An 18,997-nucleotide genomic window follows, 5' to 3' on the forward strand; every position below is an offset into this window, starting at 1 on the left:
CACACACAAATGATGCTGAACGTCCAAAACTCGAACCGTTCAAAACAACTAAGTCATACCCACAGGATTCCATACTGGCCCACGGCCAGGGAACGATCACGCTGTGGAAGAGTTACTGACCATACTGATATTCACGATGCTGCTTACTGAAAAACGCAAGTTACGAACTAGCCTAATAAGGCCTGATGTCGTCAGCTCCACATATCAAGAGACCAGGAATTATTCCACAACAGGAAGAGTGATCACGTCTGAGCGCAACACTATAGATGCTGGGGATTTTCAAGTCCTTTTCCCTGTACCTCAAATTGTCTAGAATAAAAATGCATTGCTTCCATAATCATAAGAATATCGGTATTTTGGAAAACATCCCTCTTTGCCCTTCAAAGAGAACTTTAGAATTTGGGAAGGAAATTTCAGATGAACTCTCTTCCTAATTATAAAAGTTAAAGGGAAAGCTTCTCAAGATTAACCAGCTTTTTCCCCAGAGACACATCCCTTGACTCCTAGAAGCAGGTAAGACTTCAATCACACATCCGTTTAGTTCTGAGTGATGATGACATCTCGATGGAGCCATACTTACTTCTTCATGAGCTTCAGAGAATAATACTTCCACCTCATCCAAAATGAGGTGACAAAGTCTGAGAAATAGCAAGCTTTGGTATTTGAGAAGTCTCAGGAGGCTGTGGGGTGTCGTCACAATGATGTCACCTACATTTTAGAAGAGAAGACAATTAACATTCAGATTTCCCGAAGGTTTTTCTCACATTTCCTTTGCTAAGATGCCACATGACTTCTAGAACTTCTGTCTAATGATGCAAAAAACACGGTTTTTCCTGCTCAGGCAGGTGAGGCCTGCCTGTCCAGGACAACACCTGTCCTTATCTGACTAGTGCCTGGGCTCCCACCAGGTTTTATGCTCCTGAAGGGCAGGGCTGGGGGTGCAGTCGACATCTAACAAAGGTATTTGATAAGTAGTTGGTGAGTGAAGGAATCATGCTGTCTTCTCAGTGCAACGGCTGTCAGCCAAGATGGAACCTTCGCCCATCTACGCCCGCCCGGAACCCGTGGCGAGGTCCCACCCGTCACTGGGCTGGTGCCCGTGTCCTGTGCAGCTGCGCCTGCCTGGCAGGGCTCCACTGCGTTCCGCAGGGAAAACCAAACGGCTTGGGAAGGATGCTTACACCCCTTAGGAAGCTTCATGTTTTTGGCTTCATCTTTGTGGAGTCCGATTGTTAACAACACCGGATGAAGAGGCTTGGAGGACATGCTATAGTCTTCCAGTAACTCGAAAATAAATTGGGCCTTTTTCCACCCAGGGCACACGACGACTGCCAGAGGCTGCAAAGACAAATTCACATAATTTGGGGCAAAAGTTAGGAATTGAACATAGTGTCTGTGAAGCATGCAGAACATCTCCTTGCACAGAGTAAGCACTGCATGATTTTTTTTTTTTTGCTCCCGTCATTGTCCTGTAGATCAGAAAAGGTATAATTTGATTAGAATGGATTTAGACACAAGGACTCAGATTTTTCTAGGGCTTACACCAAGCATTTCACAAATATTAATTCCTTTTCTTTTTAGATCACTCCTACAGGCTCGGACCTATTATTACCTCATTTCACAGATGGGTGTGAGGCACAGAGAGGTAAGGTCAGTTGCCCAAGCCACACAGTTAAGACACGGGAGGAACAGGATCTGAATCCAGGCAGTCTGGCTCCAGAGCTCCTGCTCCCTGGCACCCGGTGAACGAACTGCCTCCCGAAAGGGGCTTGAGAAAAGGTTAGCATCTCTTCCTTAGGGGGATTAAGTTTGCTACGGCTCCATGTGAACCCTGACCTCCCCCAACCCAAAGGCATCTCCTGAAGGTGCACTGCCTGCCCAACGCCCTCCCGGACACATGCCCTCAATGAACGGAAGACGAGAACGAGTCTCCCCTTTCCTTTGTGCAGATCCAGGTGGGTGCCAGCTTCCAGGCGCCAGGCCCCAAAGCAGGCTGACCCCAGGGACATGGAGACAGCAGAGGACGCGAGAGGCCACGCCTTGGCTCTAGCTCAACACAAGCTGGATCTGGTACGCAGAGGTCAGCTGCAAACTGAGGGACGGAGACGGGAAATCAATACGTAATAACCTAGCCACTGCGGATTCCCAAAGGGAAACCATTAAAGCCACACAGCAGGATTAGAAAAATGAGGACCTCTCCTGAATGCAACGGTCTTTTCTTACTACAACCTTTCACCTTGTGATGATGAGTAATGCAACTGTCTGTAGCGCATCCTCTGAGACACGCGTCTTCTGCACGGGTCGCCAGACCGCCCGGACCCAGCAGAGCAGGGGTCACCGCCTCACTATCAGCTGACCCCACACCCCACTTCTCTCCTTTCCAGGATCCTTCACCGCTACTTGCGGATTCCCACGCATGGGAAGAATAATGTAGGATCACACAACAGGGTGGGTGCTGGGAAATAATCAGAAGAATGTGGGGCAAGTTGACAAAAAAACCTACATTCCCATCCCACCTCTGGTCTCACTTGTCGGAGGAGGCTAATTTTCTCATCTATGAAACGGTGTGAACTGTACCCGGCTTGATCATCCCCCAGGGGGACCAAGACAGAGGAGTTAAATCAGTGGAGTGAGTTTGTAAGTTATATATTCATCTCCAAACGCCAGAAATCTCTTGGCTCAGCCGCTGGCCACAACAGGGGCTCAAGGGGAGAATCCGTGTCAGAGCATCAATGACTCTGGCAAGTTCCTGTCCTGTCACGGAGACCAAATGAGTAACGTGACCCACGCTTCCCCACAGGTTAGGCGTAAAACTGAAAAAGACATACTTAAGCCATTTTGTTGTTGAAACAAAACGGTCTCCAACTTACTCCATTTCTACTTGGTAAAGACTTGTAGCAGCCCCCCGTTTGCAGAATCGTAAGCACTGGCGGCAGGTACAGCAGAGGATCATTCCCACAGTGAGAGATGACCACCACGTCACAGCCCCGCGCTATGGGAGGCCAAGAGTAGGACTCGGTGTGGCTAGGTCCCGGGAACTTGTTCCTCTGAAGGGCCTGGAAAACACCAGCAACCAACCACCACCGATGATGCGTAGAAAACCAACAAAAACTCCATCTCCCGGCTCACTCCCGCACCCCCACCCGCCACCACAGCCACTACACGGTGCTCAATCTGGTATTTTCTAAGTCCTAACTTGACAAGTCCCTGAGTCTTTTCCCAGCACCAAACTTCTGCCATAAGACACTTGCTTTTCTAGGCTCCAAATTAAAATCAGGTGCTTAGAGCGTTCTAGAGCAAGGACATGGCTCCTCCTCCCAACAGTCTGGGAGTACATCAGCTTTACTTAGGAAGTTTTTTGTTGTTGTTGTTTTTCAAATACGACTTTATTGGGGCACTGGGCTGGCTCAGTCAGAGGCTCTTCATCTCGGGGCTGTGAGTCTGAGCCCCACACTGGGTACAGAGATTACTTAAATAATACTTAAAAAACCCCATGCTTTTATTTGCTTGTTTTTTATGTAACAGTCACTCGAACCTCCCAAGTGTGGCAACAGAAACAGGTCTCCAGCCACGCTGAACTCCTGAGCACACCGTGTGGGTGAGGTCCTCGTCCCCAGCCCACGAGTGCCGGCTGTGTTCCCACATGCAACTGTCCCCTTGTGGCCCCCCTGCGCTGTCCCTGCTGCGACGCCAGTCGTCCTTGTCTGACCTTCCTGCTCTGGTGGAGAGGATACCTCAGCAGTGTCCTTCTTCAGGAAGTCAATTCCTACGAGACTCTGCATGTCTGAAAATGTCTCTGCCAGTTACAGGTGGACCTTGAGGCTGGAAATCACTTTTCACCCAAATCTCGGAATCAGCACCCCTTGGGTGTTACCAAAGCCAAATATCAAGCCATTCGTGATCTGGGAAGCCCCCAAACCCCACCCCGGGATGGACACCTCACAGCCGAGCACCCACGATCCTGCCCCCTCATGTGCTGGGCTCGTGGGGGCGTGGCGGGGCCTCTCCTATTTGGACAGTCCCTTCCGCTAGGTCTGGAAATCACTTGTGTGTTGCTCTTCTCAGAATTCTCTGCCTGCTTCCTTCATTCTTTTTTTTTTTTTTTTAAATCCCACTTCAGAGACTAAACCTCCAAACAACCCTCAAATTCTGTTTTCCCCCTCTTTTCATCTCTTTGTCTTTTTGCTCTATTAGCTCCCCTCTCATTTTCTCTCTCCAATCTGCTGCTTGGTTTCTTTTCTTTTTATTTTTAAGGTTGTATTTATTTATTCATGAGAGACATAGAGAGAGAGAGAGGCAGAGACACAGGCAGAGGGAGAAGCAGGCTCCATGCAGGGAGCCCGATGTGGGACTTGATCCAGGGACCCTGGGGTCACACCCTGAGCCAAAGGCAGATGCTCAACCACTGAGCCACCCAGGCACCCCTTGGTTTCTATTTTATAGCATTCTGAATTTCCCAAAACCTTTTATTCTTATTGTTTAATAAATACTGTCAATACTATCTCTGACGGTATTTATTTTGCAGCACTTCTACTGCCTACACGGTTTCCTTCAGAGTTTGTTTTGGTCTACTTCTTAAAATACGCTCCTAGAGCTGCCTGAGTGGCTCAGCTGGCTAAGCATCTGCCTTGGGCTCAGGTCATGATCCCTGGGTCCTGGGATCGAGCCCCATGCTGAGCTCCCTGCTGGTGGGGAGCCTGCTTCTCCCCCTCTCTCTACCTGCTGCTCCCCCTGCTTGTGCTCTCTTTCTCTCTCTCCCTCAGATAAATAAAATCTTTTTAAAAAACAAATAATGATTTTATTTTCTTTTTAGGTGGCAGCTTTCATCGAAAGTATCTAAGGATCCCTGATGTGTGTGTGCAGGGAGGAGGCCCCCTATAGCTGGCTGGGAGACGTGTGGAGGGCGGCACTTGGCACCGTTGAGTGCCACACCCCTGCCGGAAGCCAGGACAATGAGCAGGTGTTTTTACTGAAAGGATTCATCTGAGGGGCATTTCTAGGCCCCTTCAGTTCCTTCCAAAAGACTGTCCTTCCTGAGAGGCTGTGGATGCTCAGTTTGGATCTCTGACTTCCCTCCTTCCTTTCCCAGCCACACTCTGCTGCCTCTTTTCCATCTTTCAAAAGCCTGAGGAAGTTTCTAAGCCACTAAAGACTTCACTGTCATTCAATTCATCCTTGGGGTTTTAGCTTATTTCCTTCTTTTCTTTCTTTTTTTGAATCAAGAAGGAAATAAATAAATACGTGTGGTCAATTCACTAACTGAAAGGGCAGGTCTCTAAAGCAGTTTTGAGAAGAACACTCACAGGTACGTCATAATTGCCCTGGCCACTTGCTGCTCCTTCTCGGGACCCTTTCCAGAGACGCATTTGAAAACTTATTTCAGAAAAGCATTAAGAGTTCTACAATGGAATATTACTCAGCCTTTAGAAACGACAAATGCCCACCATTTAGGTATTTGGGGATGGACCTGGAGGGTATGATGCTGAGTGAAATAAGTCAATCGGAGAAGGACAAACATTATATGGTCTCATTCATTTGGGGAATATAAAAAATCGTGAAAGGGAATAAAGGGGAAAGGAGAAAAATTGAGTGGGAAATATCAGAAAGGGAGACAGAACTTGAGAGATTCCTAACTCTGGGAAATGAACTAGGGGTGGTGGAAGGGGAGGTGGGCAGGGAGTGGGGGTGACTGGGTGATGGGCACCGAGGTGGGCACTTGACGGGATGAGCACTGGGTGATATGCTATATGTTGGCAAATTGAACACCAATAAAAAATAAATTTGTAATTAAAAAAAAAAGAGTTCTACAATGGTTTCACTACAAAGAAATTATCCACTTACAGGAAGTTGACCTAAAGAATAAATGAGAAATGAGTCAAAAGCAAAGAAACTATATAAATGCAGCCTTGGAATGGTTTACTCAGAACAGGGTCAGGCACACTGTTACCTTTCTCAGGTCTGCCGACAGTGGCGACGTGTCAATGGATAAGCAAGGCTCAATCTTGTTCCGGAGCACAGCCAAGGGCTGCTGGGAGCTGGACCGCAGCTTCTGCAGCTGAGAGAGCAGGAAGTCAACCACTTAATGCAAAGGGAGGACAGCCTCGGTACAGATGCTCATCAAAACCCACCAAACCCACCAAAATGAAAGGAAGAGCATCTACTATTCCCTCCCCAGAATAATAATAATTTCTTTAATGCAATAATTCACTGGAGGATCTCTAAAAGGATGTCTTCAGGGAGAGTCCCCACCTAAGGGGGTTTGGTTTCTCTTCTAATCTCCAATTCAGACGAGGAAGGAGGAGGATTTAAAAAGCAAAGAGCTGTCTTGGATTTTTACATTTCTTTAGGGTTATAATACCTGCTGCAGATCAGAGAGCCCATCAGTTCTCAAAGGATCAGGATTTAAGAACTGCAATAACCTATAAAACGGTGAAAAGGACCATTTGAAGGAAAAAGTGCTAATACTTCTTCAGTTGAATTCTAATTCTTCCTTGACAGAGATAAAACGAAATACGCAGTTGGCCCTTGAGCAACACAGGTTTGAACCGAGCGCACTCACTTACGTGTGGATTGTTTACACTGAAAGTGTACTCTCTTCCTCGTGATCTTCCTAATAACCTTTCCTTTCCTCCAGCTGACTGTATTGTAAGAATACAGTACATAATACATTTAACACACACATACGTGTTAATCGACTACGTGATGCTAAGGCTTCTGGTCAGCAGTAGGCTGGGGGGGAGGCAAAAGTTACACACAGACTTAACTGTGTGGAAGGTCAGTCTCCCAACACTCATGTTGTTCAAGGGTCAACTGCATACCCCAGGGCACAGCTGTGAAATTCCTGCTTGTCTTGTTTTGTCCTGTTTACTGATACAAAGGCCACAGGGGTCACATCAGTAGAGTGCTTGCCCCTGCACGCTGGCTCCCAGGCTGTGGACACAGTGCTGCCAAGCCCAGGAACAGCTGTTCTGAAGGAGATGGAAACCTGCAGGATTACCAGGTCATCTCACGTTGCCTCCTCCCTTCTGTGTTGTCATCTTGAACCACTTCAAGTTTCCCTGTGGCTCCCAGGGACTGACCAAATAACTGCCACAGTTTAATCAACGGGTTCTAAGTAAAGGGCACGGAGCCCAAGAGGAGAAGAGATACAACCTTTTAATATGAAAATAAAAGGCAATCAAGTAGCTCAGGGTTAATTTATCACGTTAGAATTAAATATGATGAAAGTAAGAAATGAGCCACATGGATAATGCAAGGTCTCTTGTTCCAGGGAAACAACCACACGCAGCCCCACGGCTTCCAGGTAGTCAGGGTGGAGGGATGCCTAGGGGGAGGATGTCCACACAGGGCAGCCCTCCCAGCCCCTGGCCCCAGGGCCCCGTGAGGAGCTCCTACCGGGTGAGAGGATGTTACAGGGCTAAAGGGCGGGCTCCGGGAGGCAGGCAGCCCAAATGGCCTTGCAGTCAACACCCTCTCCCCAGCCACCTAGGCCCATCAAACGATACAGTGCGACCAACCCAGTTGTGAACTGTCGCGAATTCCTTTGTCACTCTGGTGACTTCAGAGCAGCTACGGTTGCTTGGGAGGATAAGGCTGGCTGGGTAAGAAGTCATAAAAATGGGTATGAAAATGTTTCATGGATTAAACAGGTATGAAATAAAGCTACTACTCTATTGTTAACAACTCGTCCATGATTACCTTGTAAATCTGACAGGACAAAAAAACAAAAACAAAAAACAAAAAACCCCCACCAAAACCCAATTCCACGCTGTAAGTAACTAAATAGTTCCTCCAGCAGGTGGAAGACCCCTTTACCATCAGAAAACCAGGAAGATAGCAGATGCCAACCCACAGAAGATCAACAACCCCAAAGACCAACCATATCTAATTTGCTTCATGATACTGTTCACTTCACCAAGAGAATCAGGAAAGGGAGACAGAAAATGAGTATTTTCAGTGTAATAAAGATTTTAAAAGAAAAATCTACCCTAGTGAACAGGGAAAAAAAATTAACTTCAAAGCCTACAGCAGACACTAGATGCATATTTTCCAAATGGAAACTAAGTTTGAAATAAATAATAAAATCAAACGTAAATTCTTCCCCTGCTTATAATTTTGTTATAATTATCTCAATAAAAAATTTAGACCAAGGAAAAACTTCGTACTTCACACAGCCATTTTTCTCGTTGTGTTCTTTCTTCTCGGCCAACCTGAGTGGTTTCTCGTTTGGCTTCTGACATAAAACGCTAGGAACCAAAAAACATTCATTAGATTGTCTGAGTCCATTTACCTCAACCTGAAAATGCTTTTATTTTCTGGAAAAAAACTCAGTAAGTAGCACTGAGGAGTGAGTTGCTCTACGTGCGTGGATTTATTTCTGTGAGAACAGACACTCTGCTCTTTAAGGATGAAAACCATGTTCCCTGGGCTTTTACCTTCCTCTGTCTCCCAACGTTGACCCGAGGCTGGCCCCAGACACAGAACTGAATTGTGAATGTTGACACCAAGCACTGAGAGAACCCTCCAGAGCCGTAAGCCAGCCAGCTTGACCCTGACTGATGTTCTCTTTTCACTTTTTTTCTCTCCTGGCCCCGTCCTGAGGCCAGCTCCAGTCACACAGCTGCAGTGGTGACAGCAGGTCTGTCACCCAAATCCCTGGGAGGAAACCTCTCCCTCTCTCTAGAGGATCTGGGAAATGGGCGCCCGGGTCTAAAGAGGCATGGGGAAACCTCTATCTGTTTCCTCTCATTTCTGCTGCTGTTTTGCTCCACAAGTGGCCCCAATCGCACACAACTGCACGCCTGTTTCTCCCTGAAAGTAAAGGAAGCCCTTCAGGGACAAGACCAGCGATACCAGATGGAGATCTGGGCCCACACAAACCGTGAAAAGCACTGATGGTAACTACACAGGTAAACACAGGAGGTATTTTTTCTTTCTGTTTATTTAAATCTCTTGAAAAGATCCCTGTTTAAATAGAAATGATACTAAAGTCTACAATTTATCAAGAATGTATAAGTGAAATGTGTGACGCTAACGTAAAGCCCAGGAGAAGAAGAATGGAACACACGACTCGAAGATCTTACGCTACTTGTGACACGTGTAACAGCACAGCTTTTCCGTGATTTCACAAACAACATTAAGCTGCATTCTGACATGGCCAGCGTTACAGTCAAAGCCTCTGATTCTCCTCTCCAACAACCGGTCCTGGCCCTGCCGGCTGGCCCACGTTCACCCAGCCTTTACCATTTCACTGGACCTGCCTTACAGGAACAGCTTTGTCCAACAAGGTAACAAGGAGACTCTAGGGCCACTGCCAATTTTTGGTCAATTTTGCTGTTGACCAGTTGTTACAGGTTTTTCTTTTCTTTTTTATTTTTTTTAAAGATTTTATTTATTTATTCATAGAGACACAGAGAGAGAGGGGGGCAGAGGCACAGGCCGAAGCAGGCTCCATGCAGGGAGCCCGATGCGGGACTCGATCCAGGGTCCCCAGGATCACACCACAGGCTGCAGGTGGCACTAAACCGCTGCGCCACCGGGGCTGCCCCAGGTTTTTCTTTTAAATTAATATACGTTCAATCAAAATATCTGGGGCTACTCTATTGAAACTGAATCCTTTCCTATCATCAACCACACAGAATACTGTGAAAGACAATAATACACTTATGCATCTAGTCCATTACAATGAATTTTCAAATCATACCTTGCTGCTGGTATATCTGGCTCAGCATATATGGTTATCCCCCTCTTTGTCGGCCAGTACACTGAGGATTCAACACACTGTAAAAAAAAAATCTCTTTTAGCAAAAATATGTATTCTTATGGAACTAAAATTCCATGGACATTATTCTCATAAACAACCATACCAGATTATTTTCAGGCAACACAGACACGGAGAGACAAAGAACTGGATGTGATTATGCCATTGCTACAATCACTAGATTAAAGTGTCCAAGTAGCAAGCAGTTGGCACTTCAGATAATCAGTATTTCAAATGTCCTCTAATGATTTCACTTGTCTTGTTGAAGGACTGGAAAGACACGTTAGGCTTGAACTGTTTAAATGTCCCATAATCTCAGGTTTTCACATCCTTGTTAAATGAGCATAAATACGGCACCTGGGTGGCTCAGTGGTTGAGCATCTGCCTTTGGCTCAGATTGTGATCCTGGGGTCCCAGGATCGAGTCCCGGCATCAGGGCCCCCACAGAGAGACTGCTTCTCCCTGTGCCTGTGTCTCTGCTTCTCTTTCTGTATCTCTCATGAATAAATAAATAAAATCTTAAAATAAGTAAATAAATGAGCATAAATAGGGGTGCCTGAGTGGCTCAGCCAGTTAAGCATCTGCCTTCAGTTCTAGTCACGATCTCGGGGTCCTGGGATCAAGCCCCACGTTGGGCTCCCTGCCCTTCGGGCTGTCTGCTTCTGCTGCTCCTCCTGCTTATACCCTCTCTCACTTATGCTCTCTCAAATAATAAAATAAGGTCTTTAAAAGAAATAATAAATGAACATAAATGCCCAATCCTGCAGAGAAGCCCCTAGGTCAGGAACTAAGAGGGAAGCTGGAGTTATCTTGTTCTTTTGAATTAGAGCAAACACACAAACTATATTTCTTCCTGAAAAAAACACTATGATAGCCAAGGATTTAACAGAAAACATATTTCTGGTTCCTAGATTTCAAATGAGAATATTCTAAAATTAACATTGCATGAGCTTTACACCTAAGAAACATTTTAAAATACAACCTGATTTACATCTTTCAAACAGATGTGCTGTTGTTTCTTTTCAGATTTCTTTTTGGGTGAATCTCTTAATGAATCCATATTACATTTTTTATTTTTATCTGCAAAATAAGAAGTGATAAAAAGCTATCTTAGGGCTATTAATAGAAAATATAACAAAAAGATGATACATTTAAAAGTACTTTCATAAAAATCTTAACACAAGAAATTATTGTGGAATACGTTTGATATTAAACTTTACTTGAAGAGATTACATTTAAAAATCTTGTTTCAACCCTCATCACGTGAAAAGATGTTTAAGTAATTCCTTTACTGGCTTACTAACAATTAAAATAATTTATTTTCCCAACTTGGCAGACTATAATTTTCAAAGAGGGCCACACATGTCTCCCAACACACGTGCTCTTCTTACAATGTGTCACTGACACGTGTCCCACTGAGAGACGGGCTCTGTATTCCCTTCTTGTGAGTCAGGGTGGGGCTTATAAACAACATGAAGTGGTGTTATGTGACTTCAAAGCTCAATGGCAAAAATGCCATGTACTTAGGACCTGTCCTCTTGAGTGCTCACTTTCCAAACCCAGCCAGCATGCTGAGAAGACCCTCAAGCAACCCCATGGAAAGGTCACTACAGGTATTTCAGATAAGTATCCCAATCAAGGTCCCAGTCAAAGGTTAGAATCAGCTGCCGCACATGCAACAAAGTTTCAAATGAACCCAACTGTTTCTGTCACCACTCAGCCCTCAGGGCTTCCAGCTGAGGCCCCAGACACTGCAGAACCAAGACAAACCCTTTGCCCTGTGCCCATTCTGAATTCCTGACCACAGAATCCATACGTGCTATAAAATGGTTGTTTTCCACCACTAAATGTTACCAGATGTTAGCAAAGCGATCAAGACCAGAATATCACCTGTACTCAGTTTCAGCAATGATCCAGGATCACAACGGTGCATCTCACTTGCTTCTTAATAGCACGGAGGTACAGAAAGCATTAGAAAACAGGCTGAATTTGAATAGCCAGCAGGCAGCAAAATCCTAAAGCAGACTCTCAAATATCTTTATTCCTTAGGCCTAAATCTGACTTTGGAAAAGTGATAAACACTGTGCAGTGAATATGAATAATCAAGTTAGGTAATTATGCTAGGGTAAAAACTGACATGTGATGGGAAGAAAAAGAAAAGGAAAAGAAAATCAACCTAGCAATCATTTTTTCAGGGTACTACAGAGGTAATTCTGGAAAAGTGTTCACTCTAAGCATAAATAAGAGAAACACAACTGAAATGACAAGGTACAACTTTCACTATTAAGTAAGATAATTATTTTAGTAATGCTGGAGATGTGAGATGATGTTGTAAACTGGTCTAACCTATCTTTAAGGTAATTTGGAGCCAAGCCTGCCTGTCATGGGATCTTGGGTCTGGAAATACATTCTCTCTTCAGGATGTGACCTTACAGCCAAAAATAAAAACTCTGATCTATGAAGCAGGAGTGAAGGTAAGGTGGTTGATGAAATTTTCTGAGAGAAAATGTCCATACAACACAAGCTTTCAAACAAAACCAAAAGTCCACAAATCTATGCCATCATAAATGTTAAAACAAATAAGCTCAAAAAGGTTTTGTCAGGGGGGCAGAGATTCTTATCTGAGGAAATGGAGAAAGAAGAACATCTGAAAAGAGCTCTAAAATAAACATACTTAAGATAGCCAAGAGATAAAGAGGACTCATATTCATGAAACAAAGCAGGTGCATATAAAAAGATTTGCAGACGTAAAAAAGAACTGTTAGAACTCTAAGCAGCAGGAAATAGTCATCAGATTGAAAACTCAAAAGATAAAGTAAACTAAACTGGAAGCGAAAAGTGGTAATTGAAAGAATTAAGAAAAGCTTCCAAAAACATTTCAGAGAAATAAAAAGAAAATGGAAAAAAAACGCTATGAAAAACACATGATAAATGAAGAGACACCAATCTATGTCTAATAGATTCAAGGGGGGGGGGGGAGATAAAATTTAAAAAAAAAACCAGCAAGTTAGATATGAATTCTGTAATTGAAAAATTCCACGTGTTAAAAGAATAAATCTAAACCATCCATTCTTGGACATATTGTAAGAAACTGCAGACTATCAAGGATAAAGAGAAAAACCTAAGAAATCAACAGAACATACTAATTACTTACCAAGGAACAACAGATTGACAGATTAGAAGAAAATGAACTACTATCTCCAATGTTGAAGGAAAATTACTAAGAACCTAGAATATCGCATCCAGTTTAAATATTGCCAGATGTTAACATCTACTACCCACAACCCTCTTCTGAAAGTACTAAAATATGTACTTGAGAAAGAAGAAAAATAAACCAGTAGAGTAATAATAACCATAACAGTATTAATGACCTAATTTAAAGTGGAGTCGGGAGGCCAGAAGGGGGAGCTCTCAGACTGTGACATTCCTCACAGCCCCTTGCAGACCCAACTGAAGGAGACACACCTTGCATCTTCTGACAGGTAGAAGCCTACCTGACTATCCCTGCCGGGGAAGGAAGATTTTCTCCCCGCCCAGCAACAGCTCAGCCAATGAGAAACTGTCACTACTCAGCCAGAGAAGCCTCTACACTCTGGAGTCCCAGTTTACTCCCATAGACTTTCTGTAGAAGAGTGTTCCTCCCCTTTGTACTCTGGATTCCTATGTGGGTTTGCTGTCACTTTCCGGACCTGAATTGTAACTCTCTACTATCCCCAAAGAAACCCACGGGCTGGTAAAATAACTGCGTGTTTTACCTTCCAAAGTCGACGGTATATATACCCATTTATGCTGATGTATAAGTCAAATGAATGACAACAACGCAAGAGACAACAGGGAGGGATTAGGAATATTTTGTTATCGTACTTGTACTACCTGTGAAGTGGTACAGTGTCATCTGAAAGTGGACTTGGACTGGTTGTAAACATACATGGCAAGCCCTAAGGCAACCACTAAAGTAAGTGAAAAAGAGGTATAACTGATAAGCTAAGAAAGAAAAGAACACAGAATCTTATAAAATGCTTAATTAAAACTCAGATGGTAGACAAAGAGTGGAAGACAAAAATAGGAACAAAGAACAAGGGAATGAATAGAAAACAGTAACAAATATGGTCAGTATTAATCCAACTCTATCAAATAATCACTTTATTTTTTAAGACTTTTTTCATTTATTTGAGACAGAGAGGAGAGCAAGTAAAAGCACGAGTGTGTGTGGGAGGGACAGATAGGGAGAAGGAGGCTCCCCAAAGAGCAGGGAGCCCCATACGGGGCTCAATCCCAGGACCCTGGGATCATGACTTGAGCTGAAGATGGACGCTTAACCGACTGAGCATCCCAGGTACCCCTCAATAATCACCTTAAATGGCAATGGTCTGAATACACCAAGCAAAGAGGTTGTCAGAGTGAACAAATACAAGACCCAACTATACACTGTCTACAGGAAACCCACTTTAAATATAAAGACAGAGAGATTATGGGAAAGATACACCACGCTAACACTGAGCAAAGAAAGGTAAAGTACCTCTATCAACTTCAGACAAAGTAGACTGGAGAACAAGGAAAATTATGAAGGCAGAGGCATTCTGCAATGATAAAGGAGTCAATTCTCCGAGAAGACATTACAGTCCTTAATGTGTATATGCCTAAGTAGACAGCCTCAAACTATGTGAGACAAAAACTGATTAAACTGCAAGGAGAAACAGATGAATCCATAATAGTTGGAGACCTGAAAACTCCACTATCAGAAATGCACAGAGCAAGCAAGCAGAAAATCACAAGGATACGGCTGATTTCCACACTACCATCAGTCTACTGGATATGACTGACGTCTACAGCCTACCTTCCCTCAACAGCAGAACACGCCTTCTTCTCAAACTCATGTGGAACATACACCTAAACAGAACACACTCTGAGCCACAAAACACCGTGGGCCATAAAAACACATGGAAAGTTTAAAAGAACAGAAACTATACAATGTATACTCTCGGACCATAATGGAATTAGACCAACTCAGTAATAAAGATAGCTGGAAAAATCCCAATATAGTTAGTTAGAGATTAAACATCCCACTTCTAAATAACCCCTGGATCTAGAAGAAATGTTGAGAAATTTTAAAATACCTCAAACTAAATGAGAATTAAAATACAGCTCATCAAAATCTGTAGGATGTAGTGATAACAGTACTTCAGAAAGCAACTTACAGCATTAAATGTATGTATCAGAAAAGAAGATGGAGGGATCCCTGGGTGGCGCAGTGGTTTAGCGCCTGCCTTTGGCCCAGGGCGCGATCCTGGAGACCCGGGATCGAATCCCACGTCAGGCTCCCGGTGCATGGAGCCTGCTTCTCCCTCTGCCTGTGTCTCTGCCTCTCTCTCTCTCTCTCTCTCTCTCTGTGACTATCATAAATAAATAAAAATTTAAAAAAATTAAAAAAAAAAAAAAGAAAAGAAGATGGATCTGAAATCAGTAATTGGTGAGGGCTATCCTCCTAGCTTGGAGACAGTTGCCTTCTTGTGTATTCTCACATGAAAGAGAGGGAGCACTCTGGTGTCTTTTCCTCTTCAGACAAGGGTATGAGTATGAGCCCTGCTGGACTAGAGCTCTATTCTTATTATGTCATTTAACCTCTTAAAGACTCTATCTCTAAATACAGTCATGCTCGAGGTGGTTGTGGCTTCAATATATGAATTTCCAGGTCACACAACTCAGTCCACAGCATGATTTTCTTTGGGGAAAAAAAACAATAAAAACAATAAGCCTCTAGCAAAGTTAACTAAGAAAAACCCAGGTGACACAAATTACAAATATCAGAAACGAAAGAATAAACATCACTACAGACCCTATGGACATTAAAAGGATAATTAAGGAGTACTATCAACAACTCTACATTCACACAATTGATAACCCAGATGAACTGGGTCAATTCCTCGAAAGACACAGTTTGCAAAAACTCACACAATTCAGTCCTAAAACTGGTAGGTGGGGGCAGAGAGAAGGGCATCTGATCTGTGCCAGCAGAGGAAGGAACCCTTGCTCCACCGAGAGCAAGACATTGGAGCCCAAGCAGAGTGAGGTGAGTGCCCAGTGGGGGTGGAAGAGGGGAGAGGCTTGGAACCAGGTCAGGTGATGAGGGTGCCTTCCCAAGGGTGGGAGTGAGAGGCAACTAAGTGGGAATGCAGAACCCAAGCAGAAGTGGATCTCCGGGGAAGTGAAATGAAGACAGCGTCCACAGGGTGGCTGTGGATGGCAGGGGGTGGGTCTCAGCCAGAACCAGGTGAGTGATGGAGGCAGGTGAGGTCTGAGGGGTGGCAGTGCTGTCAGCTGACACAGTGAGGAGCGCATCTGTGCAGAAAGGGTAGTAACGGCAGTGAACAACCGGTTATTTATAAACCAGAGTGGTTGCTTCTCTGGAAGACTGACCCCATAAGTAACTGCAGTAGGGATAAAGGCAGACAGGAATCTCACACTCACAGAGGGGCATGAGAATTTGGGAAGGCAGAAAGCCAGAAGAAACCCAGCAGCAGCGGGATCAATCCCGCCAACTGGAAGTACTGGTGTGAACTCCTGGTTTTCAGTACATGGGTCATACACCGATGCAAACAGACACAGACGTAAACGTGTGTGTGCACAGGTGCACATACACGGAGAGCCCCCAGCTCTGTCCACTGAAGGGCGTGGGAGCAACACCACCACCACAGAAAGGGGCACACCTCACTCCCACATCTCGGCTTTGAAATGCTCCTTTAAAAGGAGCCAGGGTAGGGCAGCCCAGGTGGCCCAGCAGTTTAGCGCCCCCTTCAGCTCAGGGTGTGATCCTGGAGTCCTGGGATCCAGTCCCACCTCAGGCTCCCTGCATGGAGCCTGCTTCTCCCTCTGCCTGTGTCTCGGCCTCTGTCTGACATAAATAAATAAAAAATCTTAAAAAAAAAAAAAAAAAAAAAGGAGCCAGGGCAACTTGGAGAAATGGTTTATTTCAGGGTCTCAGAGAGGAACCCATACTAATGTGGACTAATGAGCAAATGAAAAGGAATCAGATATTTAAGTTCCGTGGTAGCAGCCTATAAAATATTTACAAGGTGAAGAACTTTCCGTGGAGAAGCCTGCCAGGTGACACCTTCATGAAGCCATCAAAAGGACCTTCACCAGCAATGAGACAAACCAAAGCTCTGCATCCGCTGGCAAGGTGGAATGGGGGGGCACAGCGCCTCCCTGGAGGGATCCCTGGAGGGATCCCCGCCACAGGCGCATAAGCTGAATCTTGTCATGACAAAATGTCTGCGACAGCTGAGGGATATTCTGCTCAACAGCCAGTCTAGAGTCTTCACAAGGGTCAAGGTGATGCTGAGCCGCGTCCCTGTGCCATAAGGAGTCGCGGGGACAAGTGGCCCAACCTGCCTGGCACCTGAGGCTTCGGCGATCGCCATGCGTCCGTGCTGGTCTTCTGAGTTGTCTGGCTCAATTGTGAATATTTTTGAGAATAACCTTGTTTCTGGGTAAAACACACTCCAGTAATGGGGAGAGATCCAGGCAGCAATTTATCCTCACAGGCTTCAGAAAAAGTTCTGCGTAAAGTTCTCCGACTCTTCCGTAATTACATCTGTGATGATCCTAAAATAAAAATCTCCCTAAGAAAGTGGATGCAGGCCCCATGAAAGCAGACACTTGTTTCCTTCCCTGCTGAGCCCTGACGGTGGTCCTGACGCCCCAGGGCTCCTGGGCTGTGTGAGCAGGCTGTCCGAGGAGTCAAGACAGCGTCTAGGACTTGTGGGACCCAGGAAATTTAACAACAATCCCCTACCCCTGGACAAGCAGAGCAGGACTGATTCCATTTTGTGCTACCCCGGCCACCTCCCCTATGACCCCCACATGACCTGCTTATTGCTTAAGGCGCTGCCCCACCCTAGGCGAGCCGCTGGGCACACCCTAATCGGAAATCGGCTCATAACAATGTAACCCTGCTTTGTGCCCCCCAAAACTGGGCGCTGATTCTGACCAAAGTAATAGGCCAGCTCAAGTGGATCCTATAGGGTAAGGTGTAATTCAATCGGCCCCCTGCGTGTGGACCGGCATGACTGTGCAGCTTTCTGCGTATCCCATGGGCCACTGGCCCCGATAAAGCTGCTACGCCTCTTAGTCTCGGGGTCCAAGTCCCTGCTCCGCTGTGTCGGGTGTACTTGGACCCAAGCTCGAGCTTGTAAATAAACCCTCGTGTGTTTGCATCGGTATCGGCTCCTCGGTGGTTTCTCGGATTCGCAATTTTGGGCACAACAGGACTGATAAGCCTCGGGATCGAAAATTAATCATTAAGGGCTTCAAAATCTGGAAACATCCGCCAAAACAAATAGGTAAGGGGAACGATCAAGGTTTACCTCCGGGGAACAGCCTGGGGTGAGGAGAGGCGGGGAAGAGAAAGTTGCTTTTCATCACTTTTCAGTTCTTCTCTGCTAGTTGATTGTTTCACCAAGTAATAACAAAGCATGATACTCTGATTTAGAAAACCGCAAGACAACTTCAAGGAGAAGTGCCAAAAATTAAAATACAATTGAAAATAACTTCTCTCCATGTGTACAAGGAAAAGATCTTTGCCTGGATTCCAAGTAACACCTAATGGATCTGTGACACACCACAACCAGTTATATCTCACATCAGCTTTCCTTTACTTCACCATCAAGACACACAGGTGCATCCCGACACTGACCCCACTAAGGGAGAGCGGGAAATGCTTAGGGTCCAGCAATCCGGGGCTACAGAAACCATGGGGCTCCGTGCTCAGCGGGGGTCGGCTTGGGATTCTCTCCCTCCGTACCCCTCGCCCCCATGCTTGCACATGTACACACACTCTACTACACAAACACATCTTTTTAAAAAATCCTCTAAGGACTGCAATGCAAATTCTGTCAGCATCTGCCCCATAAATTGTTGGTTCCACGAGACTGAGAAAGAGAGAAAGAGAATTACCACAGCCCTTCTAAACAACCCTTATTATCTTTAGACAGTTGAGAGCATCCTTTGATGCTACAAAATAAGGCAAGTGAGTGAACTTACCCAGGATCACAGCACTTGGGCCAAGGTCACCAACACCACCCTTGGGCCACGGATGCTGGAGAGACTGAGCCAGAAAAGTTAAGCCATGTGAATCTGACAGAAAGAACACAATTCAGGATTAAAACATGCAATAAAGCTCCAACAACAAATGCAAAATGCACTGGCACACCACTTCAGCTCCTGCTCTTGCTGGAA

The 18,997-nt window shown here is 45.1% G+C and overlaps 1 protein-coding gene across 4 annotated transcripts in view; it reads right to left on the bottom strand.

The window, feature by feature from the left end:
- Positions 1-18,997, bottom strand: part of TDRD12 (tudor domain containing 12) — a 70,285-nt gene that overhangs the window by 25,503 nt on the left and 25,785 nt on the right. For 3 of the 4 annotated variants that reach the window (XM_038529461.1, XM_038529460.1, XM_038529462.1), the window contains 9 exons: positions 18,803-18,895; positions 10,743-10,840; positions 9,704-9,780; positions 8,166-8,246; positions 6,359-6,419; positions 5,948-6,055; positions 2,871-3,056; positions 1,182-1,338; positions 581-708 (listed from right to left, as the gene is read on the bottom strand). In XM_038529461.1, the coding sequence (XP_038385389.1) occupies positions 581-708; positions 1,182-1,338; positions 2,871-3,056; positions 5,948-6,055; positions 6,359-6,419; positions 8,166-8,246; positions 9,704-9,780; positions 10,743-10,840; positions 18,803-18,895 (989 nt within the window). Of the gene's footprint in view, positions 1-580; positions 709-1,181; positions 1,339-2,870; positions 3,057-5,947; positions 6,056-6,358; positions 6,420-8,165; positions 8,247-9,703; positions 9,781-10,742; positions 10,841-18,802; positions 18,896-18,997 lie in introns of those variants that run through there. The other variant, XM_038529463.1, reaches the window with a different exon arrangement.

This window comes from Canis lupus, chromosome 1 (genome assembly GCF_011100685.1).
Source record: "Canis lupus familiaris isolate Mischka breed German Shepherd chromosome 1, alternate assembly UU_Cfam_GSD_1.0, whole genome shotgun sequence".
In the NCBI taxonomy this organism is placed as follows: domain Eukaryota; kingdom Metazoa; phylum Chordata; class Mammalia; order Carnivora; family Canidae; genus Canis; species Canis lupus.